The sequence below is a fragment of the Pistacia vera genome, unplaced genomic scaffold (assembly GCF_008641045.1).
Source record: "Pistacia vera cultivar Batoury unplaced genomic scaffold, PisVer_v2 Contig293, whole genome shotgun sequence".
In the NCBI taxonomy this organism is placed as follows: domain Eukaryota; kingdom Viridiplantae; phylum Streptophyta; class Magnoliopsida; order Sapindales; family Anacardiaceae; genus Pistacia; species Pistacia vera.
Window position 1 is genome coordinate 586,852 of NW_022196105.1, and position 24,557 is coordinate 611,408.

General features: G+C 34.3%; 2 protein-coding genes across 6 annotated transcripts; both read left to right on the forward strand.

Moving 5' to 3' along the window:
- Positions 1–1,312: 1,312 nt before the first annotated feature.
- On the forward strand, positions 1,313–9,997 carry LOC116135037 (long chain acyl-CoA synthetase 6, peroxisomal-like). Its single transcript, XM_031420743.1, has 23 exons — positions 1,313–1,622; positions 2,519–2,579; positions 2,689–2,766; positions 2,910–2,981; positions 3,060–3,141; positions 3,271–3,376; positions 3,469–3,545; positions 4,889–4,933; positions 5,040–5,126; positions 5,526–5,615; positions 5,727–5,806; positions 5,902–5,995; positions 6,711–6,799; positions 6,888–6,976; positions 7,145–7,274; positions 7,358–7,476; positions 7,602–7,725; positions 7,815–7,901; positions 8,606–8,709; positions 8,794–8,879; positions 9,182–9,268; positions 9,368–9,454; positions 9,553–9,997. Exons 1-23 carry the CDS (start codon positions 1,505–1,507, stop codon positions 9,649–9,651), a joined length of 2,091 nt encoding a protein of 696 aa, XP_031276603.1. The 5' UTR covers positions 1,313–1,504; the 3' UTR covers positions 9,652–9,997.
- A 1,288-nt stretch (positions 9,998–11,285) lies between these two features.
- On the forward strand, positions 11,286–23,245 carry LOC116135010 (chloride channel protein CLC-d). Of its 5 annotated transcripts, none has more exons than XM_031420702.1 (23): positions 11,286–11,751; positions 11,859–11,931; positions 12,723–12,944; positions 13,045–13,091; positions 13,522–13,620; positions 14,036–14,110; positions 14,454–14,542; positions 14,775–14,915; positions 15,004–15,074; positions 15,154–15,233; positions 15,338–15,487; positions 16,062–16,121; positions 16,209–16,283; positions 17,279–17,430; positions 17,569–17,704; positions 17,778–17,909; positions 18,463–18,540; positions 18,623–18,678; positions 18,772–18,855; positions 18,955–19,111; positions 19,213–19,314; positions 19,397–19,443; positions 22,862–23,245. In XM_031420702.1, exons 1-23 carry the CDS (start codon positions 11,572–11,574, stop codon positions 22,956–22,958), a joined length of 2,403 nt encoding a protein of 800 aa, XP_031276562.1. In that variant the 5' UTR covers positions 11,286–11,571; the 3' UTR covers positions 22,959–23,245. The 5 variants fall into 5 exon arrangements, with proteins under 5 accessions (XP_031276562.1, XP_031276563.1, XP_031276565.1 ...); XM_031420703.1 differs by lacking the exon at positions 19,397–19,443 and adding an exon at positions 22,299–22,345; XM_031420705.1 differs by lacking the exon at positions 19,397–19,443 and adding an exon at positions 22,299–22,340.
- Positions 23,246–24,557: the final 1,312 nt, after the last annotated feature.

Sequence of the window (24,557 nt, forward strand, 5' to 3'; positions counted from 1 at the left end):
AATTGTGTATATTCTTATATTGATTTGATAAATTGTAATAATCTAATTAAATTTATTTTTGGGCCATGTATTATTATTTTGTAAAATACACAAAGTAATAATACATATATTTAATTATTAGACTTCTTTGTTTAAATTAATTTTTTTATAAATTTAATACAAACATTAAAAAATATTATTAAAGTAAATATCATAAATTTATATTAATTACTTAAAACTATGATTTAAACTCTAACTTTATATATAATCTCGCAAAGAAATTTTTTTTTCAATAAACAAAGGCGAGGTTGACGGGCCAAGGTGAGTTGGGTCGGGTAGGGGATTGCAAAATCCCCTCCCTTGGCCCGTCCCAGGGGGTGAAGATTTTTTTGAGGATCGTCCTTGGCCTTATCCCCGATATTTTCGAGGATTCTCCACCCCATTCGGGCCAGGTTGAACCAGATCTCTGTAGGGCCGGGGCAAACACCCATCCCCATATGGAACCATAACACTTTTTCTCCTGTGGCTTTGAGGATAGACGCCACACGTTCTAAATTTTCAAATTTATGTCACCTGAGATTATGATACATAATTAATAAAATATTTAAATAAATGCACACTTTCACATGTTGTATGTATAACCTAAAAATCAATAAAAGTTAGTGTTATATATATATATATATATACACACACACGGGGTGTTCAGGTTTAGCTGACGTACACCTCAACTAATCTCTCATAACCTTAGAACTACTTATTGGGTAAGAGTTCCAATAGCCACCTTTATTATCAACTAAAGAGAGATTCGAACTGAAGACCTCTTTAATAATACACTTAAGAGTCCTTATTGAACCACTCGATCACTCAGAGATAATTAAAAAAATGTGACATTGGCTTTGGATTTTATGGGGGTTTTATCTACATTTTAATTGAGTTACAATAATATTTTTGATAGATTAATAATTTAAACGATATATGAACCTAATTTTGACCAAATGTAAGAAAAGGTCTCCAAATTTGCAACAACAAACAAAAAACAGAATATGTCTTCGAGAAGTTCTTACCTTTTTCTTATGTTCAAAAGGGAATACACTTTTTGGCCTTTTCGTTCAAACTAAAAAGCAGAACACTAGTTAATAATTATGCAAAAATTACAATTATTTAATAATTAAATTAAAACGTGTCGGCAAATCATCTCATCAATTTGACGTTGCTCAACTATATATATATATATATATATAATGAATTATAGTATATTACATAAATTACGTTACGTTTAAATGTAAAATCCGATAATATTTCTATCCATTTCAGCGTCGCCACTCCCCATTAGGCCATAAGCCCATAGCGACGTTTTTATCTCAATCGTATAAGCTCATCATCTACCTTAAATAGCCTGCCTTTCCCTCTTACTTTTCTGACTGCTGATTTCTCGAGAAACAAACGGAAAATCGTTCCAACTTCATTCGAGAGTTAAAAAAAAAAAAAAAAACAAAAAAGAAGATAAGGGGAAGTAATCTAACTTATGGATCATTCAATTGCTGCTCGACGTCGCATAAAAGCCATTGAAGCCCACCTCGTCTCCTCCGTTGATTCTGCTTCTCAGCTCAGTCGAAATCCCACCGCCGGCGAGTTCGTCTGTGGTAAACTATCTATCTGTCTCTACCTCTGCGTTTTTACGTTAAGTAGCAGTGTCTGTTTTTGCATTTATTTCTTGTTTTATTTTTTTGTTTCTATGTTTCGTGATCTTATTATTTGAATTTGGTAAATTTGTAATTTGTGATTTGTTTTATTTTATTTTTTTATTATGTGATGCGTATGAAGCTAGGGATTTTCTTTGTTGTTATTGTATTAGTTATTGCTTTTGATTGATTTAGAGTTTTTCAATTGTTAGGAGTTTCCATTGCTGGTACTGTGGGGTCACCTGACTTTTTTCTATTTATTGAAACTTTTAATGCGACTGATATGCTATGAACTCGGAGAAATTTCATGGGACCCAACAGGCACTATCTTTGTCTGTGATTGAATGAACTTTTTTTCAGTATTGAAAGCTCCATAATTGTATTACATTATATGATACATATGCCAACAATTTTTGGTTCTGGGCATGTATCCTAGAGCATATTCATAAAAGTGTTGAAGTTGACGAAGACTCCAGGGTTGTAGTCCATTTTTGTCATAAGGTGTGATGGAATTTTTGGTTATGGTTTTCTTGGTTCACTCCCATAGCCAGTTAGCATTCAGAGGCGTATGGAAGCCTCTGGTTCAGTAATCATCATGAATGAACTTTTTGTTAGTTGCGTACGTCCGTTGCTATTTTAAATTTTTTAAATACCTTGTTTTGATGGATTTTTTCTTTTTTTTTTTTAATAATGTACTGTTATTGATACTGGAAGAATGAAGACTAGCGGGATTGACATAGAACTTGACATGGAACATGAACTTCTAACACATTGAATGGTGCACTGTAGAGATCCTTGTTTTATATGTATATATGCATAATTTAATGTTGTCATTCTTGCATTTGCTTTATGAGCAGAGCAGGGTTACAGTGTTGTTCTTCCAGAGAAACTGCACACTGGAAAGTGGAATGTATATAGGTGGGTATGATCACTGTCATTGGAATTGCTCTATGGTACCCATTACCATTGCTAAAACTTTCTATCTCTGTTTTTTGGCTTTTATCATCCTCTTCTTTTTTAATGACAGGTCTGCTCACTCTCCATTGAAGCTTGTGAGCAGATTCGCTGAGCATCCCGAAATTGCTACTTTGCACGACAATTTTGTGTGAGCATCCTCAATTACTTGCCAAACTGTATTTAAGTTTCAAATCTGTCCACTCGTTAAATATTGGGTGTTTAATATATTAACTCATTTTAGATTGTATATATAAATGTGCTTACTTGTGTCTTTTAACTTTGTAAACTTAGGCGTGCGGTTGATACTTTCCGAGACTACAAGTATTTGGGTACCCGTATCCGGGTTGATGGGACAGTTGGAGAGTAAGTTTCATTTTATCAAATGAACTTTCAATTTCCTGTTGAAGCCCCTCACCAAGTTATGCTCTTTCTGGTCTTCAGGTACAAATGGATGACATATGGAGAAGTTGGTAATGCTCGGACAGCTCTAGGTTCTGGCCTAATTTATCATGGAATACCAAAGGTGAATCATCTTAGTTTTGATAATATGTTTTTGATTTAATGATAGTTAGTGAAATTTGCTCTTGTAATTGATATATGTCAAGATTATTACCCACTTACCATATGATTATTATTTGTTTGTTTGTAACAGGGATCTTGCATTGGAATTTATTTCATCAATAGACCAGAGTGGCTTATTGTTGATCATGCCTGCTCTGCATATTCTTACATATCTGTTCCTTTATACGATACTCTTGGTTTGTCACTGGTCAAACATAGAGCTTTAGTTGGATTTTTGCTGGCCTGGTCTAGCTTTTTGTCACTTCAATCAAGTTTTGTTTCTTTGCAGGTCCGGATGCAGTCAAGTACATTGTCAACCATGCTTGTATACAAGCCATATTTTGCGTTCCCGAGACATTGAATTCTGTAAGTCCAATCTATGCCCTTTTTGAGTTTCCCTTTTGCTTAAACAATGTCATCAAACTTTAGGAGGAATAAGCTTTTTAACATAGATACTTCTTCTGCAACCATATCTTTATCGACTGAGAATTTAATAAAAATATTTTTCAATTTTGACATATTTGCTAAGACATATATTTTTTGGTTATTGACATGATAGAATAAAGATACTAGGTGATTTAGGTTTTTAGGTAAATGGGTATGAAATGGCTAAATATGCAAAATGATAATGATTTCGATATTTTTTGGCACATGGATGGAGTTAGTGATTAATGATTTACTCTTTTTGGGCAAATTTTTTCTTGGTCCGAACTCAAGTTTTGTATCTGTTTTTCCTTGAAAGCCTTGAATGGTAAAGGATGACAAGATAAAAAAATAATGGTTGTATTCCTTCAAAAAGTTACTGAGAAAAGAAGTAAAAATGTTTATGATGAGACAACCGTGTACTAAACAGAATCTTGACTCCACTACCATGTGGGTCATCATTTGTATTTAAATTGTGGTTTATTATGCCTTTTCTCGATGTGTTGACGACATCCACTATAACCTGCTCTTCCCTTTTACAATATCTTCATCTGGAGTCAAATCTTATCCTTTTCTATCAATCATGAAATAACTTGATTTTCTTGATGGCTATGAATGCGCCTAGTCAATGTTTTGCTCAAAAAACTAGAGAACGATCCTTTTGTTTCATTTATATTATTTAGATATCCTCTTCTAACTGCAGAGTGGTATTCCATTTCTTTTGGGAGATGATTAGAAATTTTCCTTTCTGTATTCTATTCAGTTAGCTGAGGGTTAAAACTCAAAATAATGTTCTTTGTATATTTGCACTAATTATCAGCTCGTGAGCCGCTTTTATTTTTATTATGCTCTGTAGAAATCACCTGATTGCTTTTTCTTTCTTTCCTTTTTTTCTTTCTCAAGTAGAAAAAACCTGATGTTTCCTTATGACCTCTTTCAATGCAGCAGAACTTCTGCTGTCATGTAAAGGAAACTAAATTATTACTGACTTAGGCTTGGGTAACTATAACTTAAATTTTTACTTAATTTTTGACATAATTGACAAATTTGTGAGCCATCCATTTATCTCAACCCAATGATATTGAGAGTTGCTTGGTTAGCATTAAAAATTATTAGCTTTCAATCCCCTTTCAACACCATGGAATTGGAATGACTTGCTTTATTGTGTCAAACAACTAGGTAAAAGAATTAAAGCGACAGTGTTTTGACAACCATTGTCTATATATTATTTAGTCATTATGATTTTTCTTCTGAGAACATTTGGTGTTATCACTTGGAATTTGCAGTTGCTGAGCTTCTTGGCTGAGATCCCAACTGTCCGTCTAGTTGTGGTATGAAACAGAATCTGATCTTTCTTAACTGTATCTGTTAACAAAATAAAGAATTCTAGTCCTCCTATTCCTTAGAAGGATGTTAATTTGATTTCTGCCTATACAGGTTGTTGGTGGGATGGATGATAAGATGCCATCTCTTCCATCTTCAACTGGAGTTCAGGTTGTAACATACACCAAATTACTTAGTCAGGTATATCCTTTTCTATTCTCAGCAGTTAAGCAACACTGATTTCGATTCTCTCAAGGAATGCATTGATATAGTCGGATCCTGTATATGATTTGAATTTAATGTTTCATTTTGTCCATTATGGTGAAAGGAAGATTAAACTTGCTTTATTTAGTCTTCTTTTTCTAGCCTTCATATTTCTGCTACATAATTGTATGTGATTAAATATATTATGTGCTATATTTGCTTTCTTTGAAACAGGGGGTTAATATGAGAATTAGCATTGATCATAAATATTAATAGGTTTTTCTCCCAATAGATTAGTGCATGTAATGCTGTTCTTTAAATGGACTTTCAATGAAATGGTTGTTTCTTATAATCAGCTAAAATAATTGTTCGCTCATGTGAATGGATTCCTTTTAGGGCTGCAGTAACCTTCAGCCTTTTTCTTCACCAAATCCTGATGATGTGGCAACAATTTGCTACACAAGTGGTACAACTGGCATGCCAAAGGTACGATGTATTACTAAGATTTTGTTGAGTTATAGCCTCCCATATAATTGATTTGACTGCTTTTTGCGATCTATATGGAAACATATTTTCAATTTTTTGAATTTTTGCAAGGGGGCTGTATTGACTCATGGAAACTTGATTGCAAATGTTGCTGGGGGCACTATCTCTACTAAATTCTCCCCCTCTGATGTGTGAGTGCTAGTACTTTTGTTCCATTACATAATTTCTTGTTCTCATTGTTTTATTGCACTGGTTTCTTTTTGCTGACTTACCTGTTAATTGCCAGTTACATATCCTACCTTCCTCTGGCACATATTTATGAACGAGCGAACCAAGTCATGACAGTTTATTTTGGAGTTTCTGTTGGATTTTACCAAGGGGTATGTGATTCAGCTTTAAATGTTGTATCTTCAAGTTAATGTTTGTTTTCCTTTTGATTGGAAGAATGACTTACGTTGCATTTGTTTCACTATTTTTCCATTATCCTATTCCACTATTCTATTCTAAAAATCCAAAAATGCAAAAAATTCTCAAAATCCAATCCTACTTTGTTCTAATCAAAACATTAACCATTACCTTTCTCGTAAAAATAACCCAACTCAACTCAACTTTACTTTTTCCAAAATACTATTCTAAAAAGCATCAGAACAATGAACCAAATGGAGCCTAACCAAATGGAGCCTTAATTTTTTTTTTTTTTAAAAAAGTTTGTGGAGCTGAAGTTCAAGCATTGTGTTTTTTCCTTACATTTCAAATTACCAAGCAAATTGTTTGCACAAATGATTTACCAAGTTGATTCATGGTTTTGTAAATTGGTTCCTTTTAGTGTCTTTGTTCAGTTCAATTGTGAATAATCTTATACTTCTTAACATTAATTTCTGGATGCTAGCAACACTCTGACTAACAGTTTATCTAACAGAACTCTGCAAGATTGTTTTCAAATACAGATAAATATTGTAATGCAACCGAATACTTTAGTATATTTGTAATTCTTTTTATTTTTATTTTTTTATGTTGGCTTGGTAGAAATGAAAAGTACTTTGACTTGTGTTCTGTTAATAGGTCTTACATTATTCCTTTGACCTCTGTTTGCAGGACAACATGAAACTGATGGATGATTTGGCAGCTCTAAGACCCACTATATTCTGCAGTGTTCCTCGTCTGTATAATAGAATATATGCTGGGTGAATACACTGACATTACTACTAAATTATTTACTTGGTTGCAACTAGTGTTGATGGGTTAATTGCGTGAAGTACCTTGATTCTGCAGCATTACAAATGCTGTAAAGACATCTGGTGTGCTAAAGGAGAGGCTGTTTAATGCAGCATACAACTCTAAGAAGCAAGCACTATTGAGTGGTAATGAATAGCATATAAAGGAGCTCTATATTTGTGTGTGTATGTGTATACAATTATCTGTATTATATTTATTTAACCTCAGTTACAGCTTTTTAAGAAAATATAAAAATTCCACTTTTTTGTTACATTCATGGTACAAATGTGATACATGGTTCATCAACTTGGCAGGTAAGAATCCATCTCCCATGTGGGACAAATTGGTATTCAACAAGATAAGAGAAAAACTTGGAGGAAGAATTCGTTTTATGTGTTCAGGTGCTTCACCATTATCTCCTGATGTCATGGACTTTTTGAAAATGTAAGTTACTGCTTTAGATATTCGGTTCCTACAAAGAAATTAAGGCTTCTCTCACATACCTATTAATGGGTTATTGCTTGCAGCTGCTTTGGTGGGCGAGTAAGTGAAGGATATGGAATGACTGAGACTTCATGTGTTATAAGTGCTGTGGACGAGGGTGACAACCTCTCTGGTCATGTTGGCTCTCCAAGTCCAGCATGCGGTGAGTTACTGGCATGCATATTACATATGGCATATAGAATGTAAAAGCTTTGCCATCTGGCTACATGCTTTTCATTCATTTATTTTATTGGGCTTTCTTCATAATGCCTTCTGCTGATTTGTTAGAGATCAAGCTTGTGGATGTCCCAGAGATGAACTACACATCTGAGGATCAGCCTTATCCTCGTGGTGAAATCTGTGTTAGAGGTCCCATTGTTTTTAAGGGATATTACAAAGATGAAGTGCAGACGTACTCACCTTACCCTACTACTGTTTCCTTTGATGTTATTGAGCTTCTGGAGTGCCCCTTAATAATGATATTTTAATTAAATTGGACAGGAAAGAAGTTATCGATGAAGATGGATGGTTTCATACTGGAGATGTGGGGTTGTGGTTACCTGGAGGTCGTCTAAAGATTATTGATAGGTGAGATCTTGCCATCCTTAATGACTATCTCTGGTTGAATAAATAATTTTTTTCCTCTTTAGTCTCATAGAGAATCAGGGCATACAATGAATTACATGTTTTTATCTTCCTATTTGTGGTTTACATAGTCTGTAGATGCTAGGAGAAAATATCGAGCTTGCAATAAAACTTGTAGTATGTTTTAAGTCTTGAGGCCAGAGATTTTTGGTTTTCTGAGAATCTTAGGCATCATTACTACCGGCTGCTATGGGAAAACAAATTTCCAGGTTATGGCATCAAATGGCTTTTAGTTAATGCATTAGTAGCACAAATAAGGTTTCTTTATGATGACATAATTGACTTGGAATTCCCACTCATTTTGTTGTAGTATTTTCAACCATTCTTAAGGTTGTTGCTATTTGGTAGAAGCACATTTTATTTAACCCTTCTGGGAACTAGGGATCTGTGAGCATAACAAAAATTATTGTATTCCTTTTTTTTTTTTCGTCAATTTTTTTCTCCCAGAATTTTGAGGTTTTAAACACCTTATTAAGATCAATCCAAATTAGGTACCAATCAAATGAACATTAGATATGAACTTGTGAGAGCTGATGTTTGGAGTGGATGATGAACCTCTATTTTTATCTCCAGGATGAATAATTCTTGGAGCATGCTACAGACTTTTAGCATTTTTTTTAACTTTGAAATCTTGTTTACTGATACAGGAAGAAGAACATCTTTAAGTTAGCTCAGGGAGAGTACATAGCTCCAGAGAAAATTGAGAATGTATATGCCAAATGCAAGTTTGTTGCCCAGTGCTTTGTCTATGGTAAGAAAATAAGATTTCGCACTGCGTTATCTTCCTCTTTCTCTACCTCTCTGTTAGCTGATGTGTATAAGTTTCAATTTTCAGGTGACAGCCTAAATTCTTCTTTGGTAGCGGTTGTCTCACTGGATCAAGATGTTCTAAAAGCATGGGCGGCATCTGAAGGCATTAAGGTGATGTTATCTTGGTTTTCAGTCTTAAATAAATAACAAATAGTCAAATTATTGTATAAATTGCACTTGAACCTTTATACTGGAACTTAGGTCTAGATGAATTTCTCTTGCTTTGCATATTTGTGTTTGGGAGGCCACTAGTTGCTGGTTTTATTGTAATTGCCATCACAGCTTGATTATTACATTTACGGAAGAGCATGCTTGGGTGGTGCATTTAATATGTTGGCCTTGCTTATCATAATTTCACCCAGGAGAGCTACGATTCTTTTTGTTGATGATTATCTGCTAATGTCTGAGTGCAGTATGAAGATCTAGGGCAACTGTGCAATGACCCAAGAACAAAAGCCGCTGTCCTGGCTGACATGGATGCAATTGGAAGAGAAGCGCAGGTAAATGCATCTTAATGAAGTTGAAATTTACCATTATTCTCACGGCCTTAATTGTTCTCTTCACCATTGTTCATATATTTATGGATAAATTATTTGCAGCTGAGAGGTTTTGAATTTGTCAAAGCTGTGACGTTGGTGCATGAACCGTTCACGTTGGAAAATGGTCTGCTCACGCCGACATTTAAGGCAAGTCTTTAGTTTGAAGTGAAAATTCGAAAGAAGTGCAAATGGAAATGAAAAATAAAATAAAATTATGTAGGTTCTCACTTCTTATTTATTTTCAGGTGAAGAGACCTCAAGCGAAGCAGTATTTTGCGAAAGCGATATCAGATATGTATACAGAGCTGGCTATAGCTGAATCCTCTCCGCGGACAAAATTATGAAATGCATAAGGCAAAAGAGAGATGTAGAAAATCCGAACCATGCCTTTCAAAACTGAGCTTTTGCAGGTACCACCCAATAATAAGATATCTGGAGATGACATAGTGAAGATGGCTGGAAGCGGTTAAATTACTTAATCCTCCCCTATTTATTTATTTTAATTCGTTGAAATAATAAAAAGGAAATTCAAACGTATGTACTTTTCCCCTCACAAAATTGTCAGGGAAAAACAAAAATGTGTTCATCAACTATTAATTTGGGTGTCGTAATTACATTGTATTTGATCGATTGACTTTTCTTGCAGCAACCATATCATTGTTTACAATTCAAAGCCATGTTAAGCAGAAAGTCAACAAATCCAAATTTCCGGTGTTACTGTTGTCTATGTCTCCACAAATCAGCTCCTAAATAAAATCAATTCAAGTTGTCAAGAAGCTTAAATTTAATTCGACCGATTATAGAAGATTTGAAGTCCAAGTCAACATAAAATGTTAGATGAATGAAACAAATTTATTAGTTATGTTCACATGGTTCTCGTCTGCGGTTCAAAGTTAAAGCCAGAACCCTTACTTTGGGCCATTCGTCCTCGATTGACTCAATATGTGCCACTGTCACTAGTCACTACCGATTTATTAGTTATATTATCATAATCACACTCCAATTGCCATCTTCTACGTTTGCCTTATAAAACCTAATTTGAACTTTATAATTTAAAATGTTAACATTTATCTAAATTATTATAATATATATATATATATATATATATCCAAAGATTTAATTAAAATAATGCTTAATGATTGATATTCCTTTAAAATTTACAAAAAAAAATAAAAATAAAATGGTATTCCTAATTGGAATATGAGTAATACTGTACTTAAAATATAATCTCACAAACTATCTCTTATAACTTCGATGTGACAGTTCGTAATTGATCAATTAGTAATAAATTTTGTCTATTAAATCGAGAGTTTTGACCAATTGCGAGTTGTCAATGTGAAAAAATTTGAAAGAATAAGTTGTAGAACAATTTTTATTATTAGAATATTGTCGACATAGTAGGCAGCTATCGTATGCTTGCTTATTCATTTCCCACGTAATGTTTCTTTGATTAGAACATGAATGGTGAGTGTTATTAGGCTCAACTAAGGCGCACCAAACTAATTTCAAAACTAAGCCACTACTTTTGTAGGTTAAAAGGTGAGAAATATTTATCATATACCCAACTGAATCCCTCATTTTGAGTGATTACGATTCAATCTCAATTAACAATTCATCTGAAAACTTATTAAATATATTAAATTATTAATTATCAGCTTGCCTTACGTGCCCACAAAAGCACCTACCTTGGATTGAATTATTATTAATCTCAGCGGTTGGTGTTGGTCTACTCCAAGTCCCTAATGACGACTCATGAACTAATATTCCCTACATCAGTGTTAGAAAATCTCCTGAAAATTCTGCCTTCCACGTCATCATATCCAACCAATCAGGCACAGTGTAGCCCTTCATCAAACAGAAAAGTCAAAACGCTGAAAAAGTTTGCGTACAGATGAGATGCATGTGATCAAAACCCCCCGCGCATCTCTGCTTCGCCGAAAAGCAAAATGGAATTCCGAGTCAATATATTAACGGGAGACGCAACGGCATATAAAGAACAAAATACAGCGACGAACCAAAGAAAATAAATAAAAGGATTTCGAGAGAAAGAGAGAAACTCACTTACGTTTGTGCGTGCTAGTTAATTTGTGTTTCTTGGTTTCTCTCTTTCTCTCGCTAAATTTTCAGAATTGCGGTTGATTGAGGCTGAGTTGGTTATTTACGATTTGAATAGTATAATTTTTTTTTTTTTTTTGCTGTTCGGAGAATTGAACGCCAGGCCAGGGTTTGATTTGGAGGAGATCTGAGTTTATAGTGAATCGATTATGTCATCGAATCACTTGCAGAATGGACTTGAAACGGCAAAGCTGGTTTGGTCTCGTATTCCGAACGGAGAGGACGGCGAGTCTGAAGGTATTGGGCTCTTGAGTTCAGGCGGTGGAGGCAACGGTGTTGACAGTCTTGACTATGAAGTTATTGAGAATTACGCCTATCGAGAAGAGCAGGTACAAAACTTTTTGTTTTTGTTTCTGTTTCTGTTTCTATTTTATTTTTATTTTTGGAGTTTGATTTTGAGTTAATTTGTGCTTATTTGTGTTTGTTTATATTATAGGCGCTGAGAGGAAAGCTTTATGTTGGATATTATGTGGTGGTGAAATGGTTCTTTGCTTTGCTCATTGGCATTGGTAAGCGGATAGTAAATAGTGCTCTGTTTCATCTTCATTTTTTCTTTCTCATGCCTTGTGTAGTGATCCGATGTAAATTGTTTTAATTAAAGTGGACTGGCTTGTAGATTTGGCGGAATGAGTTATGGAATTTTTTAGTAGTGTGTTTTTTATACATTGTGTGACCATATTATTTGTTCTGGATAATGTGATAAGTAATTTATCGCTTCTGCTGAGACTTTGGTGAGAGTTTGTTGGCAGATATCCAATTATGCGAGTGCGATTTATTGTGCTGTTGTTTTCTTAGATCAATTTGATTTACTCTGAAAATTTGAAAGTCTGTTGTTAGGGAGTATCCAATAAAAACACTTTGACTAGTAGATTAATTGATAGTCTTTTGTTGTTAATATAATCCATCATTTGCACTTAATTATGATATCAATGGTTACTTTATTTATTGCAAAATTTAAATGAATGAAATGAAATGTAATTACCAATTTAACAATTTTGCAACATTGAGGTGAAAGCAAATTTTGGATGTACAACACTATCTACTTAAATGTTTCCTGCCCTTTGAATGGTCACCTGGAAATGATGTAATGCTGATGCACAATCTTATTGTTTTTAGTACTCACAAACATAATTTCGTTAAACGCTAGAGATTGAAATTCATACTTCTGATGATTTTTCTTAGTTCTTATTTACTTTAATAGATGTTCACATTTTCACTATCATCTGTCATTTTACATTTTATACAGTTTTTTGTCATCTTTTGTTTTCTTTTTTAATTTTTCCTTTGGTTGATTTTTCAGGTACTGCATTTGCTGCTGTTTTCATCAATATATCTGTTGAGAACTTTGCCGGCTGGAAGTTTGCATTAACTTTTAATATAATACAAAAATCATATTTTGCTGGTTTTCTGGTGTACATATTAATAAACTTGGTTTTAGTCTTTTCTTCTGTATACATCGTCACCCATTTTTCCCCAGCGGCAGCGGGCTCTGGCATTCCTGAAATTAAGGGTTATTTAAATGGTAAGCTACAGTTGCTGATCTGTTTTTCCTTGGTATTGCTTGTTGAGATCTGTTTTAGCTTTCATATGCCAAGGGAGTTGACTGTTACTTAAATTTGCAGGAATTGATATTCCTGGTATTCTTCTTTTCAGAACCTTAATTGGAAAGGTTTGTGGAATTTCTTGGTTTGCTATTTTTTTGTGTGTGGAGATGTTCTAATTCTGCCCCAGAGTTTCAAAGGATCCTAATTTAAGTTGAGGAGAGTTTATCCAGTGATACTTTAAGTTAACATCCGCCAAAGATGGAAAATCATTTCTAACTGAAAACTGAGCTGAAATAATTAAACACCACTCAGTAATTATGTGGAAACTGTGTCTAAGGAGGCTAGAAATACTTACTGAATGTTTACCTTATTGGGATTCCTAAACATGTGACACTAGTGATATTGACATTCTACTGATTCTGGGTGTAAAAACTTCGTGAATACTTCTGAATCCCGATAGGAAAACAAAATGAATCCTTTATGAAAACCTAATGACTAAGCTGCATCATTTTCGTTCTATGTGCTCTAATTGATTCTTATCTTGGTGATATGCAGATATTTGGAAGCATTGGTTCAGTGGGTGGTGGTCTAGCTCTAGGCAAAGAAGGCCCTCTTGTTCACACTGGTGCTTGTATTGCTTCTTTGCTTGGACAAGTAAGTGTCTCTTGTTGGAATGATTTGAATTGCGCAACTATGCCATCTATACACCTCAAAATATGCTCTGTTCTTAAACATGGGCCTTTCATAGTGATTAAGTCATTTGATTGCCATAGGTTCTTGAAGTTTGTTTAAATGTAAAAAGAACACAGCCAATTGTTTATTTGTTGCAACTGAAGTTTCATGTCTTTATTGAGGGAAACTGCAAAAGCTCTTAAATGAATGTTTTAAGGTCTTTCATATCAATTCTCTTGCAAGTTTTGGGATAATGATTTCTAGGAATTTTAAGTGTGTTCCTGTTGACTTTTATGTCAGATGTGATCTGTGTACCATTCTAGAGCCTGTTGCAGTTACTATACTATTACATTTTTATTGCTGTTACTTAAATTACCTTTTTCATGTAATGTTTCAGGGTGGATCCACTAAATACCATCTAAGTTCAAGGTGGCTACAGGTTTTCAAGAGTGATCGGGATCGCCGTGATCTTGTGAGTAACTTTAACGTGTTTGAAAGTCAATAGTGTGAACCATCCTGTTCTTAAGTGTAGAAGGAAGTACCTTGGGTAATGCTTCCTTGTTAGATCTTCATGCAACCCCACTTATTGTGATGTATGTTATTTTTAAGTCATGAGTCTGGCCTTTGAGTACATTTTTTATGTTCTGATATGTCAGTTAGTCTATTGGCAGTAGCACTGTCTCTATTGACTTGTATGTTATGTGGAAAACTGTGCAACTTTTATGAGCATCTCTCTTATTCTAAGATTTGGTTGAAATATTTGACTTATTCTGTTTAATAGAGCTCATCTCTCATTTGTGTTATTTTTTGAAAAGGTAACATGTGGATGTGCAGCTGGTGTTGCTGCTGCTTTTAGAGCTCCAGTTGGTGGTGTATTATTTGCATTAGAAGAGGTTACATCTTGGTAAGAATGTTGTGTTACTGATTACATAGTGTACCTTTTAATTGCATAAATGTCCTTATACTTGCATATTTAAGTTTTTAAGCATGGCAGTGTGAATATATGCATATCAAATTTTTTTTTTTTTTTTTTTTCTTTTTTTTTTTTTTGTGATACTTAAATGTTTATCTGTACAATCCAAATGTCTACCAGAATAATATTTTGTTTAATGTCGATTTCCATCATTTTTGTGAAGGTGGAGGAGTCAACTTATGTGGCGGGTCTTTTTCACTTCTGCCATTGTGGCTGTTGTGGTCCGTACTGCAATGGGATGGTGTAGAAGTGGCAAGTGTGGACATTTTGGCTCAGGCGGCTTCATAATATGGGACATATCAGAGTTAGGATCTATACTTTCTTCAGCTCTTTCCTACTTTCCCTGCTTGAGTTTTCTAGCGGTCTAACTATATTTTTCAACCCACTTTTAGTGGCCAAGAGGACTATTCTTTTGAAGAGTTATTGCCAATGGCAGTTATTGGGGTTATTGGAGGTCTACTTGGTATGTTTTTGTTCTGGTTGTCTTTCACATTGTTCAAAAGGTTTACAGTCATTAATAGTGTTTTGCTTTTATTTTTCAGGAGCAATGTTTAACCAACTTACTCTTTATATGACTTACTGGCGTAGAAATTATTTGCACAAAAAAGGGAATCGAGTCAAGGTAAGTTATACAGTATTGTTGTTTATATTGTTGATTTTTTTGTGTGCCATTATCTTGTTTCACTTTCAACTTTGTTCTTCCTCCTCTAATGCAAATTTTTACAGATTATTGAAGCATGTCTCATCTCCCTGATAACCTCAACTGTCTCCTTTGGGCTACCACTTTTAAGAAAATGTAGTCCTTGCCCTGAAGCAGATCCTGATTCTGGTATTGAATGCCCTAGACCTCCAGGAATGTATGGGAATTATGTAAATGTAAGACCATCCCTTTGCTTTCTTTATGATTGTCTTGCTGCTGTGTAGGGGATATTTGTTTGGCTTGCTCATTTACTCTGGTATATTGTAGTTGGTTTATTTCTAATTTGTTTTTGCAACTATTTATTTGACTGTGATATTCAGTGCTGCCAGATTTTCATTTAAAATCAAACTCAAACCAGGGTTTCATTTCTATGCTGTATTTGGTTTTGATAAAAGTATTTGTTAAATATACCCAATAAAGTTTATATTACTTGTGAACCTTAGTTATCGACTCTTCCGCTTTAACTTGCTAACTCTGTTTATACTGTAATTTCTTGGCTACTCTATTTTATAGCAGCACTGGTGTTTGTGTTTTTCTCCTTGGCTTAGTGCATTGACCTTTACAAATCGATCATGATCAGAATATTAACAGTTTGCATATTCTGAAAGAAATTGCTGTTAAAAGAAACATTTTGTTTTTATCTTTAACGTGGTTTCTTGAAGCTTTTGTGTGTTCTACACTTTGTTCATGCTGCTATACTTTTTTGTATAGCTTTACGTTATTCTTATCTGCCTTCCGTGCTGGTTGTAGTTCTACTGTAGCAAGGGCAATGAATACAATGATCTTGCAACTATTTTCTTCAACACTCAGGTATTACAAAATTTTGCAAATCCTTGTCTTGTCAATTCCTCAAGGCCTCTAGTGGTTCCAATCTAACATTTTTATTATTTGTTACAGGATGATGCCATAAGGAATTTGTTTAGTGCAAAAACGATTCATGAGTACACCGCTCAAAGTTTGCTGACCTTTTTGGTAGTGCATTTTTTTCACTTAGCTTGCTGCATTGGCTCTTGAAAATATTTTGCTCTTGCATACTCTTTTAGTATCTTTAGTATATTGTAATCCTATATGATTATGGTGACCCTGTACTCTCTCCCGAATTTTTACTTTTTTGGTCAAACTGCACATATACACGAAATTGGTCATGTGGCCTGCCAAAACAAATGCTGGCTAGAGAAGATACAACCAAAAAGAGAAAGAAAAAGCAATGTTTAAGTTCTTGGTGGCCTGTTCAGTAAAGACAGACTGTTTATTTAAGAGCTGATCTTGGATTCCAAGTGATAGAAATGGGTGAAGAGCCACCAGTAATTTTCCTCTGTGTTTCTTTCTGGTGCTAGTAACCACCACACATAATTGAGAATTTCTTTCCTTATGTTAATTGATTAGTATGAGTTTGCACTCCCCTCCTGTTAGGTGGACAGTATAGTTTGACATTAGGCCACAAGTGGAGGAACTTTGAACTCGTGAAACTTAGGTGGGAAGTATGATTTTGTTCTTATACTCTGTATTGTTAATTAGAGAATAGGGGACTTCTGCAACTATGCACAGTAGGAAATGATGTTAAGATAGCTGAGCTGAAGCCATGGTCTCTGGATTTCTTTTTCTTTTAATTTTCAAGTGCTGGATTACCTTAGACGTCTACTGCTTATCATTTTAAGTTCATTATAAACATTACTCCTTTGGAAGGCATCTGTTGAAAGTCATGAAATAGAATACCTGAATGCTTAAGTATACTCTATGAATAATTTGTCTCCAATTAATATTTCCTCCTCCAAAGTTCCAACAAAAAAGTTGCTATGACAATTCATGATGCTAAGAATTTGAAGATTGTTGTTATCACTTGTATGATATCTGTTGCTATACCAAATATCTTATTGAATATTGTAGCTCATGAACATTATGCTTTTGTAATTTCCCGTGAGCTATATTATTCTTTTAATTTTAGAGTTCTTTGTAATGTTTCTCAGGTTATGTTTTACACCTTAGCAGTGGTGACATTTGGTACTGCTGTTCCTGCTGGTCAGTTTGTTCCTGGAATAATGATAGGATCAACATATGGACGTCTTGTTGGCATGTTTGCTGTTAATTTTTACAAGAAACTCAACATTGAAGAGGGAACGTGAGTGTCTTTTTTGTTTCCCATCTCTTGAACGCAGTTATGAGATTTATATGCTTTACTATAGCTAAATGGGTCTTCTATGATTGCATCTTTTTCATAACTCCTGAAGTGCTGAAATAATTCCTGGTGGATTGTCAGATATGCTTTGCTGGGAGCCGCTTCTTTTCTTGGAGGTTCTATGCGAATGACAGTGTCACTTTGTGTCATTATGGTTGAAATCACAAATAATTTGAAATTTCTTCCCCTTATCATGCTTGTTCTTCTAATATCAAAGGTATGTTGATGATAGTTTTGCATGTTTCTTGATTGATGTGTTTTGAAAGGAACTTAATCCTTTTCGTCTGCAGGCTGTTGGAGATGCCTTTAATGAAGGTATATATGAAGAACAAGCACGGTTGAAGGGCATTCCATTATTGGAATCCAGGCCCAAGTATCAGATGCGGACAATGACAGCAAAGGAAGCCTGTGGAACTCAAAAGGTTTTAGTCTGTTCAGTGCTTTGTCTACTTGATGTTGTGTTTGGTCCAAAAACTCTTTTAAATGTAGTCATGGACTCATGGGGAGAAATGTATAGTTGTGATTACATGTAAAAGATAATCTACTAGGTAGCCTAACCATTCAGAGTTAAGATTTACAATTACACTGCTGAAGTATGAGTCAGGCTAAAGGATGATGTTTGATTTGTTCTGGGGAGAGGCTCTGAAAATAAATGAAAACAGAGTCTGACTACCTTTTGGGTTTCTGAAACAAATGAACTGAGGTGGTATTGCCTTGAAATTTGTGGACTTTTTAATAAATGTTAACAGCTGGGACTTAAAAGTTTAGGTTAAGTTGATTGGAAAGTTACAATGTTCCTCTTCTGAGCTCCTATTCCATTTTGAGCATTTAAAAATTCACTGATAGTGAATACACAGCCTTATATGGCTGGACATGATTCGATGTTTGAGTTCCCCCATGGTGTGGCCTTTTATACCTATTACATTTTCTTTAATCTGATTTCAACCTGTAATGCCTGATTGTCTATCTTTGAAGGTTGTGTCCTTTCCTCGTGTTGTGAAGGTTGCAGATGTAATTTCTATTCTGCGGAGCAACAATCATAATGGCTTTCCGGTAAGTTTAGCTTTTTCTGTTTTGGTTTTGTTTATTTTTTAAGGATTTATGATGTTAATGTTTGATGTACTACTTGATGTAGGTGATTGATCACACAAGAAGTGGAGAAACACTAGTCATTGGACTTGTGCTTAGAAGGTAGAATTGAAAGGATTTTATTCATGTATGTGTGCTTTCCTATTTTAGAAATGGGAATTAAACTGACTTCAACTGTATGAATTTATTATGCAGCCACTTGCTGGTTGTTCTTCAGTCTAAGGTAGATTTCCAGCATAGTCCTTTGCCTTGTGATCCCATGGTTGGACCCAAGCATAGGTGAGTAGAAATTTCATAATTTAGTTGTGATTCTTTAGTAGTTCTAGGTTGTCCTTTTTTTGCTCATGTTTATGATTTATTTGATCTACTGGACTCCAGGCACAATTTCAGTGAATTTGCTAAACCTGTATCCAGTAAAGGATTATCTATAAACGATATACATCTAAGTTCAGATGACATGGAAATGTACATAGATCTTGCTCCATTTTTGAATCCCTCTCCATATGTTGTCCCTGAAGATATGTCTTTGACAAAGGTGACCTTTTCGTTTATATCCTAATTGTACTTTTATGTTTCCATATATGCAACTGTATTTCAATCTCATTTGATACTTTTCCATTTTGCCAATGGTACTAGGTATATAATCTTTTCCGTCAACTTGGATTGAGGCATATATTTGTTGTCCCTCGTGCACCTCGTGTGATTGGTTTGATTACCAGAAAGGATTTGCTGATTGAGGTATTCTTGCTACATAAACTTCTTCCTCGTTTTTCAAATTCTTGACTTGGGAATGATTGAACTTTGATGCTTTGTACTATAGGATGGAGAAGATTCTTCTACAATGGAGCTACAATCAACTAGTGTAAGGTCTCTATGCTGCTTTACTCAAGCCTTTGATTATGATGATTTTCGCAGAGCCGCCAGTAATTTTCCTCTGTGTTTCTTTCTGGTGCTAGTAACCACCACACATAATTGAGAATTTCTTTCCTTATGTTAATTGATTAGTATGAGTTTGCACTCCCCTCCTGTTAGGTGGACAGTATAGTTTGACATTAGGCCACAAGTGAATCATAATTTGGTTATGGAGGAACTTTGAACTCGTGAAACTTAGGTGGGAAGTATGATTTTGTTCTTATACTCTGTATTGTTAATTAGAGAATAGGGGACTTCTGCAACTACGCACACTAGGAAATGATGTTAAGATAGCTGAGCTGAAGCCATGGTCTCTGGATTTCTTTTTCTTTTAATTTTCAAGTGCTGGATTACCTTAGACGTCTACTGCTTATCATTTTAAGTTCATTATAAACATTACTCCTTTGGAAGGCATCTGTTGAAAGTCATGAAATAGAATACCTGAATGCTTAAGTATACTCTATGAATAATTTGTCTCCAATTAATATTTCCTCCTCCAAAGTTCCAACAAAAAAGTTGCTATGACAATTCATGATGCTAAGAATTTGAAGATTGTTGTTATCACTTGTATGATATCTGTTGCTATACCAAATATCTTATTGAATATTGTAGCTCATGAACATTATGCTTTTGTAATTTCCCGTGAGCTATATTATTCTTTTAATTTTAGAGTTCTTTGTAATGTTTCTCAGGTTATGTTTTACACCTTAGCAGTGGTGACATTTGGTACTGCTGTTCCTGCTGGTCAGTTTGTTCCTGGAATAATGATAGGATCAACATATGGACGTCTTGTTGGCATGTTTGCTGTTAATTTTTACAAGAAACTCAACATTGAAGAGGGAACGTGAGTGTCTTTTTTGTTTCCCATCTCTTGAACGCAGTTATGAGATTTATATGCTTTACTATAGCTAAATGGGTCTTCTATGATTGCATCTTTTTCATAACTCCTGAAGTGCTGAAATAATTCCTGGTGGATTGTCAGATATGCTTTGCTGGGAGCCGCTTCTTTTCTTGGAGGTTCTATGCGAATGACAGTGTCACTTTGTGTCATTATGGTTGAAATCACAAATAATTTGAAATTTCTTCCCCTTATCATGCTTGTTCTTCTAATATCAAAGGTATGTTGATGATAGTTTTGCATGTTTCTTGATTGATGTGTTTTGAAAGGAACTTAATCCTTTTCGTCTGCAGGCTGTTGGAGATGCCTTTAATGAAGGTATATATGAAGAACAAGCACGGTTGAAGGGCATTCCATTATTGGAATCCAGGCCCAAGTATCAGATGCGGACAATGACAGCAAAGGAAGCCTGTGGAACTCAAAAGGTTTTAGTCTGTTCAGTGCTTTGTCTACTTGATGTTGTGTTTGGTCCAAAAACTCTTTTAAATGTAGTCATGGACTCATGGGGAGAAATGTATAGTTGTGATTACATGTAAAAGATAATCTACTAGGTAGCCTAACCATTCAGAGTTAAGATTTACAATTACACTGCTGAAGTATGAGTCAGGCTAAAGGATGATGTTTGATTTGTTCTGGGGAGAGGCTCTGAAAATAAATGAAAACAGAGTCTGACTACCTTTTGGGTTTCTGAAACAAATGAACTGAGGTGGTATTGCCTTGAAATTTGTGGACTTTTTAATAAATGTTAACAGCTGGGACTTAAAAGTTTAGGTTAAGTTGATTGGAAAGTTACAATGTTCCTCTTCTGAGCTCCTATTCCATTTTGAGCATTTAAAAATTCACTGATAGTGAATACACAGCCTTATATGGCTGGACATGATTCGATGTTTGAGTTCCCCCATGGTGTGGCCTTTTATACCTATTACATTTTCTTTAATCTGATTTCAACCTGTAATGCCTGATTGTCTATCTTTGAAGGTTGTGTCCTTTCCTCGTGTTGTGAAGGTTGCAGATGTAATTTCTATTCTGCGGAGCAACAATCATAATGGCTTTCCGGTAAGTTTAGCTTTTTCTGTTTTGGTTTTGTTTATTTTTTAAGGATTTATGATGTTAATGTTTGATGTACTACTTGATGTAGGTGATTGATCACACAAGAAGTGGAGAAACACTAGTCATTGGACTTGTGCTTAGAAGGTAGAATTGAAAGGATTTTATTCATGTATGTGTGCTTTCCTATTTTAGAAATGGGAATTAAACTGACTTCAACTGTATGAATTTATTATGCAGCCACTTGCTGGTTGTTCTTCAGTCTAAGGTAGATTTCCAGCATAGTCCTTTGCCTTGTGATCCCATGGTTGGACCCAAGCATAGGTGAGTAGAAATTTCATAATTTAGTTGTGATTCTTTAGTAGTTCTAGGTTGTCCTTTTTTTGCTCATGTTTATGATTTATTTGATCTACTGGACTCCAGGCACAATTTCAGTGAATTTGCTAAACCTGTATCCAGTAAAGGATTATCTATAAACGATATACATCTAAGTTCAGATGACATGGAAATGTACATAGATCTTGCTCCATTTTTGAATCCCTCTCCATATGTTGTCCCTGAAGATATGTCTTTGACAAAGGTGACCTTTTCGTTTATATCCTAATTGTACTTTTATGTTTCCATATATGCAACTGTATTTCAATCTCATTTGATACTTTTCCATTTTGCCAATGGTACTAGGTATATAATCTTTTCCGTCAACTAGGATTGAGGCATATATTTGTTGTCCCTCGTGCACCTCGTGTGATTGGTTTGATTACCAGAAAGGATTTGCTGATTGAGGTATTCTTGCTACATAAACTTCTTCCTCGTTTTTCAAATTCTCGACTCCGGAATGATTGAACTTTGATGCTTTGTACTATAGGATGGAGAAGATTCTTCTACAATGGAGCTCCAATCAACTAGTGTAAGGTCTCTATGCTGCTTTACTCAAGCCTTTGATTATGATGCTTAAATAGGAGAATGATTTAATCTTTAATTAGGGCTAACTAAGTATTTTATCTGGTGATTGTATCTTTTTTGAGCTTTACACCTAATTTCTTTGGTTAATGTAGAAAAAATGAAAAGTAAGGATAAAAGGGAAGGGCTGGGTGGGAAAGAAGAGCGCATATATTTTTTATTATTCTAGGCATGTCATTGTGGTGGAGGAGAAGAGATTTGCCGTTAGAGAAGGTTTTACTGTTGTATTAGCTTCCATTCCTTCCAGCCTACAAAAAAGTGCATAACACTCTCCCACATATCACCTGGGATTCTTATATTAGACTCATAATTAATGTGTGTATAGTAGTTTTACTTGATAAGCAAGAGACGAATGCTTCCACTTGTCACTACGATGCAGCAGTCTGTTGCGCCTACTAAACTAAATGTTGTTTGATGGTCTTAAATAAAAGTTGTTCAGCTTCTTGATCCTCAATTTTCTGATGGCAGAGTTTGGCATCATGATAAAAAGGGGCTCACCGGGAACACGGATGCAGAGCGCCCACTTCTCAATGGTCTTCTGGCTCAAAACCATACACTGAGTTAATGAAGAAGACAGATTCTTTCTTCCTGCCTTTTTTTTCACCTCGATCATATTCTTAGTTCATTTAGATAAATCTGACTAGGTTATACTATTTATTATTGTTCATCAAATTTTACCCTTGCAGGGGATGAACCACACACGAGAAATTTTGTATCATGTAGTATATCTAAATCCAGTATAAAAGAGAACGTTGATACCTTAGAAATTTGTAATGCTAGAATTGTAATATAACGGTGATGGTATTGATTGATCATTGAACATCTGATTACACAATTCTTTCTTTTACGTTACTATCTTTGTTACAATGCTTTTGATATTTTCATAATTTAAAGTAGTATTATTTATTTGAAATATTTTTATTTTCTTGGAAAGTAAATGAGACTTGTTGAGAAGTACAGAAATCCATTGACCATTTTTCTTTTAGGAATTATGTAGTTACTTCCTAATTGATTTTGCCTTTCAGTATTTAATAAAAAGGCTAGACATATACCTTAAATTCTTGTAATGTGAATAACAAATAGTAAATGTTTGCTTGCTGAAAGATGTAACTCGATTTTTGAGTCCAAGCTAACAGAATTAATTTTCATGTATTTAATACAACCATTAAAACAAAATAAAAATTCCTAGATAGAATTTTATACTGAAGTCAAATTACTTTAAAAGAAAGAAATTATATCAAATGACACAAACAGAGTGAGAGAGAGAGAGAGTTGAAAAATAGCACTTTTTGGAATTGTCTCAAGAAATAGCATATTTTCATTTAACATAAATTTGGCAGGCAAAATTGTCCCTAATGCAAATCCCTAACAATTTATTCGAAACTCATGCTTACACTCTAAAATCTCACCTAATACTTAATTTTGTGATCTTGATCTTGAGGAACTCTTTTGTAATGGATTTTTTTTAATATATATATTGGCTTATTAAACGGTATTTGAAAGTTGTTTGAAATATTAAATTTTGAAAATGTTGCATATATTCTAAGAAACGTGTTAAATACGTTATTTTTGAAAGAGTAATACTATGCTTACTCACCATCTTACTATCCTTTGTAAATATAACGCATAGTACGGGTGCCATGTGCAATTTTAACAAAGATAGTAAGGCGGTTAGTACAACTCGTGAGTAAGCATAGTGTTTTTCTTTTTGAAATGATTTCCTCGCAATTTCGACACAAAAACCAATATTTTCATTCAATTTCCACTTGATTTCGGCACAAATAAGAGGCAGGTATCGGTTTAGGTTTGAAAGTTTGAATGATGGCAACAGGGTATGTTATGGTTGAAGAAGATGGGTGAATAGTGTAAATTTTATTTATATATGGGGGCCATTTCATCCTAAAATATTGTGTGAATTATAATTGTGCTATTTCTTAAACACACTTTCTAAAAAGTACTTTCTCAATTCTTGGCTTCAAATATTGACGTTTAATATAATTTCTCTAAAAGAAAACAAACATTAAATATACCATTTTTATAAATTAAGATAATTAAGATGAATTTCATATGTAATTTAAGTCTTAATAAAAATTATCTACAAATATCTATAAATTTATCCAAAAATGGATGATGTGTAATGGCGAAATATGGATATAGTCCAAGA